The sequence below is a fragment of the Augochlora pura genome, chromosome 1 (genome assembly GCF_028453695.1).
Source record: "Augochlora pura isolate Apur16 chromosome 1, APUR_v2.2.1, whole genome shotgun sequence".
In the NCBI taxonomy this organism is placed as follows: Eukaryota; Metazoa; Arthropoda; class Insecta; order Hymenoptera; family Halictidae; genus Augochlora; species Augochlora pura.
Window position 1 is genome coordinate 12,523,916 of NC_135772.1, and position 18,644 is coordinate 12,542,559.

An 18,644-nucleotide genomic window follows, 5' to 3' on the forward strand; every position below is an offset into this window, starting at 1 on the left:
ATCTAGTACATTTAGAGTAGTGTTACTTGTTACTTGTTTCAGAATATTTCTATGATATGTATCGTTTAAAGTATATAAAAAGGAGTCGGTTATTTGTTTTTCATTTTACCCAATATAGATAATGTAGATCAAAGTACGCATTTGAGCAGTATACGATAAGGGTTGAACATTAATGTAACATTAGCTGTAATTTCGTAAAATGAGTGAATTTTTTTCGTATAAATAATTTGTTATTTGTAGTTATATCAAATTTCAATGGGTGGAAATTGACGTTTTCTAGATGAAAACCTCGAGCTTACCGAATTATGGAACATCCAAACAACCGGCTGGTTATCGTACACCCAGTTTACCACGGCGTCTAGGGGTGAAAATGGGAACGCGAGCGATCTACAACAGCCTCGTACAGAAAGACACCACTCTTACCGACGACATGGAATCGTTATCCTTAAAATCAGATGCGGAGTCGTCGATTCAATCACTGTCTGGTCGGTCTACAGAATCTCCTCTACCGGAAGCATATGTGCTCAGTCAGTAACTATTTATTTTAATCTAATTCTAAATATAGACTAAAATAAATATCCATAGAATTTATGAAATTATAAAACTCCATATTAATCAGTGGGAATTAAATAATTGTCAACTAAACAGAAATAGTTGCATGTTAATCGATAAGTTCCAGTTTTTTTGGAACCCTGAAAGCATCAGATCAATTTCGGGTTGGTTGCAACGTTATCGATAAGTCACGAATTTAAACTTGTTAGTAAGAACCGGATATTCTGCATACTGTATCTGAACTAAATGTTAAAATAATTTAGATACGTTTAGATACCATGGGTATTTAAGAACTTTTAGTAGGTCGAATTAAGGTTGAAGTACATATTAGTTACATTTAGAATGTAACTTTAAATCATGGCGAAATTCGATAAATCCCAACCGACAGCTGAAGCTGCACCAAGAAAATTTTAGAAGACCTATAGTACAGCCTAAAAACTATGGTCCAGCTAACAGTTTTCTTATACAAATATTAAACGATATAATACGTAATTTTCCGAAAATCTTACTGTTCGTGTAGTTACTAATTTGTTTAATGGAACTCTATTGCCTCTGTTTACTGTATTACTTACGAAATCTCAATTTTTACATTAAGATTGAATGGCGATTGCAGTATAGAGGTTTGTTAAACTGGAGAATGATAAAAATAAACAAATTACGTAATAATTACTACTTATAATATGATGTTAAACAAATGTTCGAATCATGATCTGTAATTAGTTAGTAGACCGTATCTGTTTATGCGAATATTAATTTTTATTAATTTCAATCAAACAGAAATGAAGAGAAACTTCTGGTTGGCACTAAACCTACCGAGTCCAAAACACTATTGACGTGTGTCATTTCATAGCTATGACAAAACTGAATATATTTCAACTTTTCACAATATTTATTATGATGTATACGTGAATTAAGAAACGTATTTAATCAGTTGCCTTGAAAAATACCTTACCTTTTTACAACTCTAAAATAAAGAATGTGAAACTTTTGACGGTTCGGTAGGTTCAATGTTAACGTTATACCACATCGAAAAGATAATAGCATGTATCGCAAATTCATGAAATTTGTAGCGAAGATATTAGTGTTTAAATCGGTGCAATTTCTATATTCCAGATGCTGACATTCGCACGGACGACGAAACGTTCCACGTTACCGAGGACGAATCGATGTCCGCGTCCTTAGCCGCACGTCTCGAAGAATTATCCTTCGCAGAGGAACGAATCCTGCAGACGATTAAATTGGAAAGGGGCCACGGTGGTAGTATAGGACTGCAGGTGACAGAGGGTAACGATGGCGGCGTGTACGTTCAAGCAGTATCGGTGGGAGGTTCGGCGGACATGGCCGGGAACGTGAACAAAGGTACATTTCTTGAAATATTCTTTTTCGTGGCGTTCGCATTAATTCAACAAAATTTATCGGCGACAGGCGATCGTATCGTGGCGATTAATGGACAAAATTTATTGCACCTACGGTACGAGGAGGCTCTGAAGATGCTGCAGAGCTCGTGCGACACGATCGAGCTGGTTCTCTCTCAAGCCACCTCTCGCAAAAACGCTATCTCCAGGCAGACTCACGATCAAAACGTAGCAGAAAATAATTATTTGAAGTGAGTAATTTTTATCTTATTTTCTTTTAACGTTTCGTCCGACAGTTTCATTAAAACTGACAGTGGTTATTACGTTAACTAGAATTCTCGTTTCAAGATACACATTTAGGGCTACGCACTGGGAATTTCACTGTATCCTGTTTTAATGATGCTGATACAATTTAATGAATCATTGTCTAATTATGCGCTGTACATTGGTCTAAAACATACGATCTCGGATCATTACGAATATATCATTATAATGTATATATGGATACATTAGACTACAAATAATCAAACGCATTAAGAAAGATTCCATAGAGATTCCTTTATCCGAATGTTTAATTTTACAATATTCTGGTATTCAAAGTTTTGTTATCTAATCATTGTATTATCTGGCTACATTATCACCTAATGGAGAACTTGAATGAAATTTTTAGATAATAGCATGTTTTGATATTAAGATATTAACGAAAATAAACCTTTGGACAAGATAATATCTACTGTAATTCGTTTTACAAAGCCAACTAAAAATATATTGTACTTAGGGTAACGCCATAAATTTTAGAAATCTCTCTATAATACCCGAAAATTAATTTTGAAACTTTTATTTTTTACAATTCATTAAAAGTAGAGCTCATCTCTATTTTGTTCACTATTTACTTTGAAAGAAATATAGATAAAGACAATTAAAGACATTTAAACTTATTACTGCGGATAAATCATCCGGGATGCACGCCCAAATTGACCAGTCTAAATTCACTTTTAATATTAAAACTGTTTATGTAAATATTACTTTCTTTTCTCCTGAAAGGGTAATACAGTTACAACTCCTTTTCATGAACGACATTAATTTCATTATCTACCTTTTGAGTGTACTCGAAAATTCGATGCAACAGACGAAAAGGGGGTTTTGAGTATCCTTGATGATAGCATACCCACTGATCTTTTAACTGAAGGTTGTCCACGTATTGATTTCAGTGACATCAGATTCGACGTGTCCTCGGAAGCGGATACGTCGAGTGTGACGAACAAATGGCTCGTTCAGAGAACCACCGATGGCGCATCAGTTCAAAACACTTCGAGTGCATACAGCAGTGCTGCATCCAGCGCAATGGGCAATCATAATGCAAACAGCTTATACATGGGCGATCTCGTCGATAACAGCGCACTTAAATCCGCCAGTATATTGCTTAATATAGAGGACTTCGATGTCAGTAGGACGAGCCGACAAGTCTTTATTTAATCGACCATAAGCTAAATTGCAGGTATCTCATTAATACTTTTTTTATTATTAAATCTATCGAACAGTTATGTCTAAAACTCAAAAAGCATGTTTGACACAAATGACATATATATTTTATTATCGTATAATTTTATTTTATTACTAAATGTTATTATATTTATATACGTCTGTATTATTATCCTCTTTACAATGTTTTTAATGCAATTTCCATAAAATTCAAGCTTTTTGTTTTAAATTCCTATTTAGCTATACGTTATTCTTATTTTTTAATTTGTCAGGTGTAAATATTCTGTAGAATTATCTTCTTCGGGAATATATTTTCTCTATCGTCATCATTGATGAGTTATTTATTGGTTGTTGCATTATCAGTTATCAGAAAAATTTTACTATCGTCATGTCATCTTACTAAAAAAATGGCTATCGTAACCATTGTTGTTACGCGTTTGCTTTAACTATTAAACCTTAAAACAAAGGACAAACACAAAAATGAATAGTTTCGAGAGTTACAAAACTTAATTTTCAAATCTTTTAAACCTTCCACGGTTTGAGCGTATATTTTGTCCACGTGGAAAACAAACGCATTAGAAGAAAAACATGATTTTATTCATCAGAATATGCGCATGGAAAATTTTATGAAATATGTACAACTTTCGCTGATTTAATGTAGTCGAAGCCGTATGAATTTTTTAAAACATATAACACAATCAAAACTTTAACAGTTATATTTTTACAATCCTCCTCTAATTTTCAGTATTATCATCGAGATGATGGATGCACTTATGCATAAAAACCAAGACAAAATATCGTTAAGGTCGTTATGTCCATTATGTCGAACGTGGCTGCATCGTTCACGTAACCTAATCGAATTGTGTTTATCCATTTAGCGGGCGAAGCCTTGCTCAGACTTCGAAGCAGCACCATTTGTTACACTCTCTATTTGCCCGTTATTACAAATGACCACATTAAACCCATGTCGTTTAATAACGAATATAATGATTAAAAATTACACCTTAAAAGCCATCACCATGTATGAGGCATGAATAAAACCTGAATCCAATATGTATGAAATTAAGTAACTTAATAAAGGAGAACAATCTTAATAGTAAACATTTTAGAAGTATTTATGAAATTAAAAAGAAAGTAAATAGAAAGCGATATTAAAATATTTTAATTGAATTATTAAATAATGATTAGTTAAGAAATTTTGGATATAAACAACTGTTATTATTCGTTTTTTTTTTAGAATGTTTAGTATCAGGAAATTTACATAGCTGAAGTTAGGGGTTAAATCTGGAATGACATTTGCAAGTGTCATTGATTTTAGCGTTCCACGTAGGTCTTCCTTCATTGAGTAAGAAATTTAAACTTGCTCGTGTTACTGAATCACTGCTATTGACCGCGTATGGAGAGGGGTCGAGGGGACCGTCATTTGTAGAGAATCACCTTTAGTATTCTTCGAACGGTCTAACATTCGCGTCAGTCTCGCGTTTCCGCATCCCGGATCATTTTTAAAACCGTCCGTCGCCTGTTAACTACCCCTACAATATGCACAAAAGTAATTACCAGAATATGATTGTGCCTCGATAATATTCACAATTATAATTTCGTTTTCACTTCACCATTTAATCATAGTTCCACTGAGAGTTTAATTGTTTGAACAGTGATTTCTGAATCTTGTTATAGTGGAGAGAAATACTATCGTAGTTAACACGTGTCATAAAAATAGTTCAAAAGATGTTGAATAATACAATTTAAAAGTGAATTCAGAATCAATAAGGTTCTATTTAATACACTTTTGGAGTAGTAAACAATTTTTTTGGAACTTTAAGACGTAATTTATTTTGTGCGCGTGAAAGATCGTTTTTATGAATATCAAAAATAAGTTTTTTATATCTGTGTTTAATATTAAAACATTTTTTGTGTATTGGTACGTAATTTAGTGCGTCATTGAATTCTTCAATTGTATTCTCGATCGAACAAATACAGCGACCTTTCTGGATTTTTAACTTGAACAAATTAGAAATTATTTCAAAACTGTACCGTGTGTATTTTAATTAGCATTATTTTTGCTATCTAAACATTACCCATAGAGTGACATAATATAGATGTGTAATCATGTATTACGATTCTAATTAAGTAATTTGAGTGTCAATTTAAAATAATTAATATTTACAAGAAATGTAAACAAAACAACAAATATTCTTGACTTTTTGCTAAATAAAAAAATGCGACATCTGTCGTTAATTATGCAAGATTTAAATAACATAGTAAGCTATTATGATAGCTTGCAATACTTTCGAATGTACAGCTTAAAAAAGATTTAACATATTCGTGTTTATATTAACGTTTATGGACATGTAAAGAGTTTTATCATTACTTTTGTATTTGTTAATAATGAACGAATTTTCACATTCGATATAAAAAAATATGATGATAGATACTTAATCTGTCTACATAGTTACGTAATGCTTCCATTATCACGTAAATAAATATTCGTAAACCTATGATTCCAGGCGTAGCATCAGCAAGTACACCGCCAGTCCCGCCACGGCGCAAAAAGCGCAAAGCAAAGTTCGCCGGCACTGTAAAATCTCCTCAAAGAACGTCTCCGAGCAGTCTAAAGAAGGCGGAGAGAAAACGTCTGGCACCGCCACCGCCACCGCCTCCTCCGCGAACAACCCGAAAAGTTAAATCCTGCGTCACCAAATGTCACCGGAATGTAAACGAAGAAGAAACAATTCCAGACAGCAGTCGGCCGGCCGAAGAGACGGAGGAAACTTTGCAAAGCTTAAGTTCGGAGAAGCCTGCTAGGCCTTTGTCCCGGCAGTTCGAAGACGCCGACCTGATACCGACTAAGGAGACGAACAACGGCGCGAACGAGATAAACGACGCTCCCAATGCGGGCGCTGAACGCGCGTTTCCGTTATTCGAGAAATTATCGAGAAAGGAGCCGGACAAATACCCGCCGCTGCTGTTCACTCTGCACGACTTCCAGAACGTGATGTCCAATAGCCTGCCGCGCGAGGAGGACACCACGCCTGAGACGATCGTCCAGCTAGTCAGCTCCATCCGCGACATTTTCCACGAGTCTTTCGAGCACTCGCTGGACGACGAAGAGGCCGACATGTGTTTCCGCGTGACCACGACCAATCTACCGTTCGAGAGGTGTTTGGACAGGTGGGGTAACACCTTCGCGGACAACTTGTTCGACAAGTTCGACGATTCGAACCGCTTCGTTTTCGAGGACTACATCGACAGGAGCAGCAAGTTGAACATCCGCCGATCTGCTGGTCCGATGTTCTGCGACAACTTCGACGAGGATCCACCGGCCGTTCCTAGATTAACCAAAGTGAGATTCGTCATCCAATCCCCGAGTTCCTCGACCCCGGATCATGATCTTAGCGAGGACGGAGGAGAAGTCATAGATCCGCCTGGGAAGCAGGATATTACTCACGACGTTATCGCTTCTGCACAGTTAACAGAGGTCACGGACAATGCGGAACTCAAAGAGGAATGCGTCGAAGGACGTCGACAGAGTTCCGATGACTCCGACGAGTTCGGTGACGTACCTTTCAGCACGATTTTGAACAGCCGTAATGATGCCGATAAGGTTCCATTTGAATATAATTGTACTTCTATTGACTTGGCTGATCGAGAATCATCCGATGAAAATGACAATGATAGTGTTGTTCTAAAGGATGCTTTTGGTGATTCGACTTCCGTGGAATTGCAAAATCAATCATTTGAAAGTACTCCGTCGGTTGATACATTGAAGTCTGTGAACATGGATGAACTAGAGATAAGTTTGACGAGGGCAGAAATATATTCTCAACCGGAGAATATTTCCATGTTGGATAGGGTCGAAGAGAATTTGAACAACTCTGAATTTTCGTCTAATTTTGTACAGTGCGACGAAGAAGAGCACAAGACAGAACCGCAGATTTTATCAAATCTATCCGAAGGAGTTTACAAGGATGCCAGTTATGAATTTGAAATCGTTAAGACTACAACTTTTGAAAACGCTAATGAATCCGTGGATGACGTTATCGAAGAGAAACTAACGACGGATCTAGAAAACATTATGGAACAAGAATTAATTAGTGATTTCGTGGTCAGCGAGGAAAAATTGACAATAAACCAAACAATAATTGAAAATCGGGCAACGGTAGAGAACGATGAGGAGAGATGCAATTCGTTAACGAACATTGCTGAGGTTAATACAAATTACGAATTACCTGTTGAAAATCAAGGAAATGATAACTACGAGACAGCAATGACTGAGTCGTTCGATAAAACGAGCCAGGAGTACAAGCGGAAAATTTTCGTCAGCGAATCGCTCCGGAACTTTGTGGTTCGTCATGACTCCTCGTCGAATGATTCTGAGTTCGCGAGTCAGACCTTCAATGCTAAAACTGACAGTGTAGAAGCCGTTGCTTCATCGTTTGCTACACTTGATGACCGCCTTGACGAATTTGATTTGGGGGGTGACATAGACGACGCGATGAGTACAGACGAAGAACCTTTTAGACAGGTAGTTAGCGTGCCGGTTAGCATCCGGCGGAACTCATTTTTAGAGAACATGCTCTGCGAAGAGGAGGCTGAAACTTGGGCGGGATCGACGGGTTGCGAGATCGTAGCTACTCATCCGAAATCATCCTCGTTGGTGATGAAAAAAGAACTGGACCCTGTGATCGAAGAAGAAAGCAAAGTTCCGTGCCATCTATCTAATTCGATCAAGACGTACGCGGGAATCTGGAAAGGTACGAAGTCCACCAAGGAATCCCCTAAGAAGATCGACGCTTCAATTATCAAGCCAAGATCGCCTAGGATCTTTCAACCGAGCAACAAGAACGCAGGCGAGGTAAAATGTGACGTGCTGAACGAATTGCTATCAAATTTTAGCAAAATTAAATTGAGACCGGTAAGCAATGAAAAACAAGGTGGCAGCGATGGTATCCTGCATGTGAACAGTGATAAGGAAACGTATGATTCGACATCGGAAATCTATGAAGCAGAAACGGTACACTATACTCGCCATAACAAAAATCCAACGAGGTTTTCGCAAAGTTCCAAACAAATGCGACCGTCGATCGAAGGTAAGAATTCGTCGGATGAATTCAGCTTCAGAAGTACACCTACAAGTGAACTCAGTGGATTTCCAGCCAGCCTTGACAAGAAGACTGACGGTCACACGGAGATCGTCAAGGTGGATGTACACAGATCGGAACAAGGTGACGACGAGGACGACTTAAAAGCGTCAAGCAGCGTACTAGAGACTTGCGTCGAGTCAAGGTTTCCGCGCAAGAACATCATGTTTAATAAGAAGAGCGATATAAGCGCAGCAGAGAGCTCCATGCTGCCTCAACAGGTAGCCGGCTGCAGCGAAAAGACTGACGCAGAGGATTGCAATGACGAGGAGCTCGATGATCGTGGCCCGATCGGCGAACAGTTAGATTTAAGCAGGAGAACGGGTAGCGGCGCCAAAAGTGCCATAGCTAGGAGGATTCCTCAACCCCATTGTAATAATAATGACAATAACAGGGCCGTAACACCCGTAGCTGTAAGTGACGACCAATCCCGCGACACTGTAACAATAACCCCCGGTAGAGTTAGAAGCTTCGTTAAGTACTACGAGATTCGGCGCGATGCAACGACCGACACCGATTCTAAAACTAACGATAGAGATAAATTAGATAGAGATCAAGCGCCAGGACACCAGTCGGTGATCAGCATTCGTAGAGGATTGGAGGCGAGAGCGATCAAGACGCCTAGGCCCTCCGAGTTCCGGAAGGACACCGTTCAGACGTCGGTCTCGGTCACGAGTGCGGTCGAATCGGCCAGAACAAAGGACGGCCGCGCCGCAATTACGGAGATGCCCGAGGTGGAACATTCGAACCGACCGAATGATTCTGTCGAGGTAATCGAGGATTTGGAAACGGGAAGAGGCGAAGACACGTTGCTAGCGTCTCCCGGCGATTCGACCTCCAAATCCGGTAAGGTTAAGAGGAAGAAATCAGTGCAGTTTCGAGGTGGACATACTGTGATCGGTGCGAAATGTTCTCAAGATGCCGCCCCCTTGGGAAGTCCCGCGTACCAAGTTACGAAATCGCAGGGCAAGAGCGAGGCTCTCGGTAGACCGTCAACGGTGGAAGATGTCTCGTGTGCAACTGGGGATTCTAAAACTGCTGAGCAGAACGATTGGGTGGACGCTGGCGCCTGGTCTTTTAACAAACGAGAAATTGCTGCACAGGTTGGTTATCTGTGTAATTACTTTGACGATATTTATTTGAAAGTCTTGATGAAATTGTTGAAGCCTTATGGTTTGCTTTACGAACTGCTTGAAAGGGAGTTTTCTATCTCTTATATTTTCTTATTAAGAAAATATTAATTTCGTATTTCCAACGAGATTCTGTACATTAAAGTTGGAGGGTTATCTTTGTGCAGTTTTAGATTAACATTTTTAACGATAATTGAATACGCGATAGCTGAATTATTTTTTTATCGAAGCGTGTTTCGTGTATTAATACATTATAATCCAAAACGGCCCACGTACAACATTATTTATTACACATGGCAGTAAAGATTTAATGTAGCACTGTAACTAAGTAACTACTTTATTGTTTCAACATTAATGCTTTTCTGATTAGTTCGGATTATCATTCTCGTAATATTTCTAATCACAACGTGACAAAAAATGTGTAGTAATTCATTTAATCTATCACGCAATATTAATGTGCTATATTGACACTGTAATGTTGTACTTATAGATTAATAAAAAATAAATCGCCCGAATTTCTGTATTATAAACACGAAATCTGTGACCATTAAGGAACCAGTTGCAAGTTCCAGTAATCTATAAGTTGTAAGCAACTTTTTCAATCGCTAGTAAAAATACCGACAGGTTTTAAATAAATAAAATGTCGTGATGTAGTTAATGTGATTACACTATATTGATGAAATTACTGTTGCGAAATCAGTTTTATTACTTAAAACGTTTCCTTAAAATACATGTAGCAATTGATATTCCATTCTTTTCGATTTCTTTTAAATAAATAATGTAATAATTATTTTGGGAACCCGGACAGGAAACAAGTATACTAAACGTAACGATTCTTTTCCATTTTTTTCGCAGATACAAGCCGCAGCAGGACGCGGGGAATTTTCAGGTATTAACAGCTTCGTTCCAAATCCAGAAACCCCACGCCTCGTATTTTACTGTACTGTATAGTTAAAAGTAGTTTCTACTTTTAAGCTGTTGTCGTTGTTTCCCCGAATCTCAACGAAATTTAACCGCGACGATACGTAGCGTCAGTGTATCAATTCGTTCTTGATGCTTTCGTTCGAGGCCTCGACTCGAGAACAGATTTCCTAGTGATTCGCGAGATCGATCTTGAAATTGGATTTGAACGGCGTTCAATCGGTGTATTGGTTGAAGTGATCGTTCATTAGCTGAGTCGCCGAAAAGTCACGGAAATAAAAATAAAATTCTCGCTTAAACAATATTTCCCATTCAAAAAAAAAAACTATCATAATATCATATATCAAACAATGACGAAGACAATAATTTTGACAAATTCAATTGATAATATAAATTCGTGTAGGATAAAACGCTCTGAACACCGATGAACAAATACGCGTCAAACGTAAATCAGTAGCATTGGCAACTACAGTTTGCACACAATAAGAAACATTTTAGATAATCTGGTATTATCTTGTCGATCACTTTGTAAGTGATGACAATCGCGACGGTGATTACGTTAAAATTTTTGTTCAATCAATCGCGAATAGTTGCGCATGAACGCGCCAAACTAACGATCTGTGCGGTATATTTGATTTGACGGAAACGTAGCTAGCAACGTTGCTTACCTGGCGAAAATCAGATATACTAGTCTGCTGTGAGCATTTCGAGATTCGAAGACTTAGCGGAAAACAGATTTTTCGGTCAAGCGCATTCAACGATGAGCGCTATTTATTCGATATGCCCGGCACCCCCGACTGTTCGTTTCCATGGCGATCCTCGTAATTTCTTGCATCATTTTGTCTGACTTATTTTACGTATTTCTGGATAATGGGGCTCAGCTGGATTTATTACCCCCCCGACGAGCATGAGCGCAACGAAAACAAGAAACCGTGCAATTTGTGGCTTTGCTCGAATCAGTATTACTCGGGCAATGAAATAATTTAAATTACCGCTAATTTTCGGTGGAATACTGTTAGGAAGTATAACGAGGAATAGATATATAATACGAGCCTTTACATAGATTATTTGTAAAGCTAGTTAAATATAGAGAACAGTTTAATGTCTCGCTTAGAACAATATGTTTTCCTTGCTCTGTTAACATCGATATGAAGTTGAATATGATATTATACACGGTTAAATTTGTCATTTATTATTCAATTTATCTGTTCGTTTGCCTTCTATTTAGACTATTTGTAAAATAATTTCATAAGCTTTTGACGAAAATGATTTTACATCTAATCATTGACTATATATTTTATGTTAATTCTAGTAAGTTATATGTTTGTTAGAACAATCGCGGCGCTTTAGTACGGTAAGATTGTTCGTCTCTTAATTGTATAAAATTGTTGATTTTACTTTCAACTAGTTTACAGAATATATTTGATGACAGTGTTTAGGTAGTTATTAAATCGTGATGCATAATAGGAATGCTGTGCTTAAAACAAGTTTTTAATTTTTATTTACCGCTTTTCCAACAATGATTGAGTCAAAATCGTGTTTACATTCGTTTATATCGTTGATGTTTTATTGTATCTAGGCACATGATTTTTGTAAGAGAAAATATCAGGCTAAAACAGAAACTAAAACAGTTTCGTATTTGTATTCGTTTGCTAGAATTTTAATTATAACAGCAAATTATATTGCCAAATTTGTGTAATATATTAAAGAATAAAACAGTAACTAGAACAAATTTTATATTTCTTCGAAGAATTGTTCTTTCATCCTAAATTGTTAATATTCCTTATTTTGTAAATGCTGTTATTCGATTGCGTTAGAAATTACTTTATCCTAACTTTTATAAGTTTTCATTCTTGTAATATTTATTTGCTGATTTATTTTCTACGTTCCAATTCCATCAAAACTTTTGCTCGTATCCACTTGCCGACTATTTCCCAGAAGAATTTAGGACCAAAATTTTGCCGTGTCACTGATTCGTGAGTTGGCAACTTTCTTTTAATTCTTTCAAGTATGCAAAATCCTGTTCAATGCTCTAATTACGAATAGAGCTTTCCCGTAAAGAAATCAAGAGAAAAAAATATTAAAAAAAGTTTCTACTCTTTCCCGATCTTACTTCTTGTAAAAATAATATTTATGTCTATAATGTAATTAGCAAACTGTGAATTTTTGTATATTAAAGTTCGCGGAAGTTAGACTCAAGCATAAAGTCTATTTCCTAATAGATGAATCTATTTTATTCACAATGAAATCATTTCAATCAATCAACACCTCGTTATTGTGTTCAAGAAATATTAATTCTGAATGAATGAGCTTAAATAGATTTATAACTCATATACACATAAGCGTTTACACACGACTAGAATTTCTACATTAATAGCAGTCTTTAAGTGCAATAATCAGTCTATTAGAAACTGAAAAATACTACAAAACATTCATTCACCACCATTTTCCAAAAATGTTGAGAAACGTGCTGATTGCAAAGTGTGCTGCACATTTTGACAATTACTGAAATTCATCCGATGCACCCAATGGACGAGAATAAATTTGTGAAAGTTCTAAAGGGACAATAGAAAAGAAACGTGTCATTGTCTCGCGTACTAAGAATCTGTTCTTCCATTAATTTGCTCGTTAAATTACGGTTAGCTCTCGGTTTCTGTCGTACGCAGTCGCGTGCATTGTACAAGAAACGGCGTACAGCTTTCAGCTCTGTTATTGTCGCAACCACCATTCCAGCGCGACTTTCCGTAGGTGAACATTGTTTTTTAGCGACACAGCGTATCGCAAGATATTCGCACGCGCGCGCGCGTACCCCACATGGCCCTGTGCATATTCAAATTATTACGTAAACAGGGAGTAATTTACGTGGCTGAATAGCGGCAAAATAATATACTTGTTGCGCTGTTGCGTTATGCATACGTGTTTACCAGGACGATTTAATATACATATTAAATAGAGTGTGTCGTACGAAAAGGTACTACCATTTTGATAGTCACGGAGAGACACGTTGATTAAATCAAGTGTGATCAATCGATCTACCAAACAGGTCTGCGCATGAATAACTAATGCGATACGATTTTTATTATATACTGAAAGTTGCTTTCGAAACGTTTTCTTCTTGACCTGCAATTTCAATTTCTTACTATACCGTAAAATAAAGATGTGAACACTTGTGCCAAAAGTATTTAGACAGACCTATTACTTGAACTAGATAATTGACTTCTGAGAAGTTTATTATAGATATTTTAACAATTACAAGTAATGTACTTATTGCGGTTTTTGTTCGGTAGAAATTTTACTGGTTTCAAATACGCATTCCTGATTAACATTAGGCTTCTAGCTTTTCAAAACAGAACACGAAGGATACGAATAAAAAGTAGTTAGTCTTTTCATAAACTTTTACTTTAGATTCGCAGATACTTTTAATAAAACAAACGCAAAGTTAAAGCTTGCAAATTCTACAACAAAAATTATCGACTATTTCATGACAATTTAGATGAAACAATTTGTTATCGTACTTGAAAGTTCAAGATACAATCCTGACATATCCGCAAAAAACAATTTCAGTGCTCTTCGACGGTAAGGAAAACGATGAATCGATCAAAATGAAAGTACTTTTTGCAGATTCGACACACGGTAGGTGATATAGAAGTTTTGTTTTTTTTTTTTTTGAAGCGTGCAATTCGTCAGCCAAATGAGACTTAACGCGGTGTAACTATGCAATTGTTTTATTTTCCTCTGTTGATTTATTAATAAGTGTGGCGATCGAAGCGAACGCGTTACTGTATACGACGTAGGAGGAAGTTGACGGTGAACAGGAGAGTAACAACATAGTTGATAGTTAGGATACGTAAACGAGATGCTTCTTACGACTTGCGTACTACCGTCAGAGAGTCGAGACCCGTGACATTCGCACCTGGCTGATCGAAATTCAGAGTTGCGCTTTAAGCGTGCCGATTTGGTGACCGACAATGCTTAACGTTCTCCGCCCTGGGGCCGTAACGGTGAGAACGTCGAAGTTTTGGTTATGATCGTCCGTAAAAGTTTTCTTCTTATCGATCCCGATTTTCTAGCCACGATTCCGCGCAAGCAACATTCTCACCGTACGACTCTAGCGGAGACTTTCCTCCCCGTGATTTCCCTCTAGAGATTTCCCCGACGCGACAGTGCTCTGACTGCATTTCCGAGAGAACTAATAATCTCACTGTAATGCACTGCTAGAGATGCCATTTCCGATCACAGTTTTCTGATCATAATCCCGATAGGTCTAATACGCTTTGCGAGGCAAATTTCGTTTGCGACCATGCTCGTAGAATTATTAATCCAATAACCGGAGAGATTCGAGCGGGCGATAGTGTACTTTCTGTATTTACATTCATCGATGAAAATGAAGAAACGGTGATTAAATGGCGCTAGTATATATATATTTTCTTTTCTCGCTTGCGTAGTGAATTATTTTATAAGAATCTACAAAGATGTACGCATATTTGACGAGTTAGTCGGTTCCTTAATTTTTACCGACGAAGGGACACGTGTTTTTTTAATACACGTTCTAGGCTTCTTGCTAAATGACTGTTCTATTCTACATTCAATTATCTGTCTTTATAAAATTGTTTCCTTTATAAGTAGATATTTCGGTGTATAACGGAATAGTGATTTTTTTCGATGCAATTATTATAGTTGTTATATTTGTGAGCGAGACATTTTTGTAAAGACAACTGCGAATTAACGTAACTGTAATCATTATGACGGTTTCGACTCTCTGAGTATTATATACGCATGGTTAGTCATTCGTATTCATATTGTACGCGGATATCGTTATTGAAGCAATGAAATTTCGATATGGATAGTTTCCGTCGAACTTGTTTGTTCCATTTGATCTAATATAATCGTCTATAACTGAGTTTGGTTTCTAGCATCAAATGAAAGGTTTAATGGAACATTTTAGGGAAATTGTTTAACATTAGAATTAGATTCGCAGTCGGAGCATAATATATACGTGAACATATTGAGTAAACGCAACTGTAGTATGCAATAGCAAACAATATGGAACATCGTAAAATGTCGATGAAGATGTGTATTAGTTTCCCAGAAGCTATAAATAATCATGCCAACAATTGCGCATCGCTTGGGCTTCCAATATTAAAAGAGAAGAATGTTTACATTTTATGATGTGCAATCATTTTTGGTACGTATATCATATAGTCAAATACTATTACGCTCGGAGATAAGTTGAAAAGTACACTGTTTGCGCCAAATATTGTTCAAAATTGTTTATCATCAGCTGGAAAAAATTTGAAATTGAAAGCTGAAAATGTGAAATTGAAAATTTGAAAGCTGAAAACATTTGATTATTCTTTACATTCGCGAGATATTAATTTTTTCTGATAAAAGTAATACCTTTCCTAATTTTCTTTACAAACCTTTTAGCCTTTCTACATATTTTTAAAAAATTCAACAATTCCTTAATTATATTAGTATAATGATAATAGTTTTTACAAGCTTTTAAAATCGGATGTTCCATATTATTAACTTTTATCTGGAATAATTTTGTAGACGTTATAATTCTACGGTCATAATTGATATGAATTCTGTATCATATTATTATATTAAATAATATTTATTACGCAAATATTACTTAAATTGTTCAAACTTTTAAAAGAAAGACGTTCTAAATAAATTCATTTCTCAAACATTTTTCCTTTATGTTTCTGTCAAGAGAAATCAATCTCGCGATGAAAAGAGTTCAATAACGAGCACTGAATTTGTGAAAGCCGATGGAAAAGAATTTTAATAATATCAAATTACTTTATTTCTTTTGCTTTTGTTCGTCCTCGGCGTTCAGTATGGAAACGAATGAATTCAACCGTGTATACATACATATAGGTTTATAGAGACACATATGTATATGTAATATACTTGTACAAGATGAATGTGAGTATTATTACACAATAATTGTTCTGTAATACGCAATGTGACTTATCCTCCTCCATTCCACCATGCCCCTGATCATTACACCGCCATTTACAACGTTAATTTACATAGCTAGATAGCTGAAAGGCCCATGAAGCCTGAGCTGTGCGAAATAAATCGCATTTAGAAGAGCGTTACGTGTAGCAGCCCACTTTAAGCTACAGATTGAAAAAGCAACAAAATGCGATACAGTGGATCCTTTTTTGCAGCGACGTTTTCACAAAATTCTAGTGGACAATCTTCGTGCTATGTAATCTGATTATCAGAAAGACATTCAATTTTTATGAAACTTAAAGCAATCGATTGCGGACTTTATGCATTCATAACAAAATTGAATAAGTGAAACACTATACTGCGAAGTAATTAGATGACTTTAAGAACATTAATCAATTTCTTCTGACTTATTTAAATCGTTAAATGGAGGAACACATTTTTATTTAATTAATAATACTTTTATTTAATAAAACTACTACGTATGATTGATTTAGCACACTTGGAATTTTACATAAAGTTTAGTAATAATACTGTGTAGTAAGTATAATATATTATTTTGTTTTATAGAAACAAACATGCTGGCTCGAAATAACAATTAAGAGACGAGAACGCATGCTCGATTTAAGTATTTAAATATTTCTCACAATGGTTTATGAGGCAATACGCCAAATATTTAAAGAGAGCAGTATAGTTCGTAAAAATAATTACATCTTGCAATGAAAGGTGCTGCCTTCATTACGCTCACAATATTCTATTATTTACGTAGTTTCATTCAATGCTTTCTTCAGACTTTTAGTGTCATTATTTCAGTTTATTCTTTTAAGTCCTTTCACTGCATTCATGTATTATTCCACAGTGCCATCCCGAAACAATTTTCATAATTATAATTGAAGTGATATCTCGCTAATATTTACATCCACTCTTTAATCTGCATCTGTTAGTTTACATCACATTTTGTTCAATACTTAATTCATATTAAATAAATTAAGAACTTACAAATAATACTTAAAAACTTACAAACCATACGACATACATTTATATATATTTTCAATTACATCTTGTGGAAAATATGATGCGCTATTTATGCTAAAAGATCCACAAATGTGTGCACAATATTGTCACAGAAATATAATTAATATACGCGAATTAAAATTATTCTAGTGCCCTCTTAAATATTTAGGTATTTTAGGCGATCATAAATAAATGCATAAAATGCACAATGTAACGATAAAGCTTTGTTATTTTAATGAGCTTCGAAGAAACAAAAATATGGAAAAGGTATTACAATTATTGCATATATCGATCGCTCGAGGAATCCGCTGTATCCTTTTCTGTATTTACCACAGATGCTTGGAAATATGTTAGTTCTTGTCAAAGAAAGAAAGGGTCGCATAAAAGGAAAAGTTTAGATGAATTTACCGGATAAAAACGTGGACTCGTTCACTGTTTTGTAACATTTAGGAAAGAATATACAATCGTACACGAGACAACGGTTGTGTTTAACAAGAACGCCTCGTACTATGCAGTAGAACTACACACGCTCTTGCGGTCAGTTAACATTTATGTTCATTTCGGGATAAATGTTCTGCATTACATTGTACGTTTATATTTCCGCTAAATGCTGAATAAATTATTATTTTCTATGCTATAAACGTAGTCTTCGTCCCTCTTAACACATAGTCGGAGCAAAGCAAAAACGGAACTTCGGGAAGTTCAGCGTTGTTTTGTATTTTCAGCAAAAAATGGAACACAGCATATTTTGTTGTCGCGAACAAAGAAAAAAACGTAAAACATAAATACTTAAAAATATGTACAAAATAAAGCCTTATAAAATACAATGATACGTTTATTGACATTTTTAATTATGCTTTTTGTAACATGTATGCCTAAAAGTTTGAAACGAATCATATTGATTACTCAAATACAATTAACATTAAAAGGCTGCAAACTAATGTAGCTTCGCACGACGCTAATACCTGAAACGACCACGAAGTCAACCGTGTGAAGATTTTATCCAGGAAATAAATTGAGGCAGTAACTCTAAAGTAAATAGTACAGTAAGTATACTACACCGTTGCCTAGGATCCGGTATATTGATC

General features: G+C 36.1%; 2 protein-coding genes across 2 annotated transcripts in view; both read left to right on the forward strand.

Annotated features, from left to right (window-relative positions):
• The window catches only part of LOC144478715 (uncharacterized), a 113,617-nt gene extending 107,599 nt beyond the window's left edge, over positions 1–6,018 (forward strand). The window contains exons 14-18 of the mRNA XM_078196924.1: positions 281–527; positions 1,666–1,911; positions 1,978–2,158; positions 3,119–3,405; positions 5,897–6,018. Of these exons, the coding sequence (XP_078053050.1) occupies positions 281–527; positions 1,666–1,911; positions 1,978–2,158; positions 3,119–3,383 (939 nt within the window). The 3' untranslated portion in view covers positions 3,384–3,405; positions 5,897–6,018. The remainder of the gene's footprint in view (positions 1–280; positions 528–1,665; positions 1,912–1,977; positions 2,159–3,118; positions 3,406–5,896) is intronic.
• Positions 5,887–18,315, forward strand: LOC144470670 (uncharacterized). Its single transcript, XM_078182091.1, has 2 exons — positions 5,887–9,633; positions 10,516–18,315. Exons 1-2 carry the CDS (start codon positions 5,887–5,889, stop codon positions 10,609–10,611), a joined length of 3,843 nt encoding a protein of 1,280 aa, XP_078038217.1. The 3' UTR covers positions 10,612–18,315.
• The last annotated feature ends 329 nt before the right edge of the window (positions 18,316–18,644 follow it).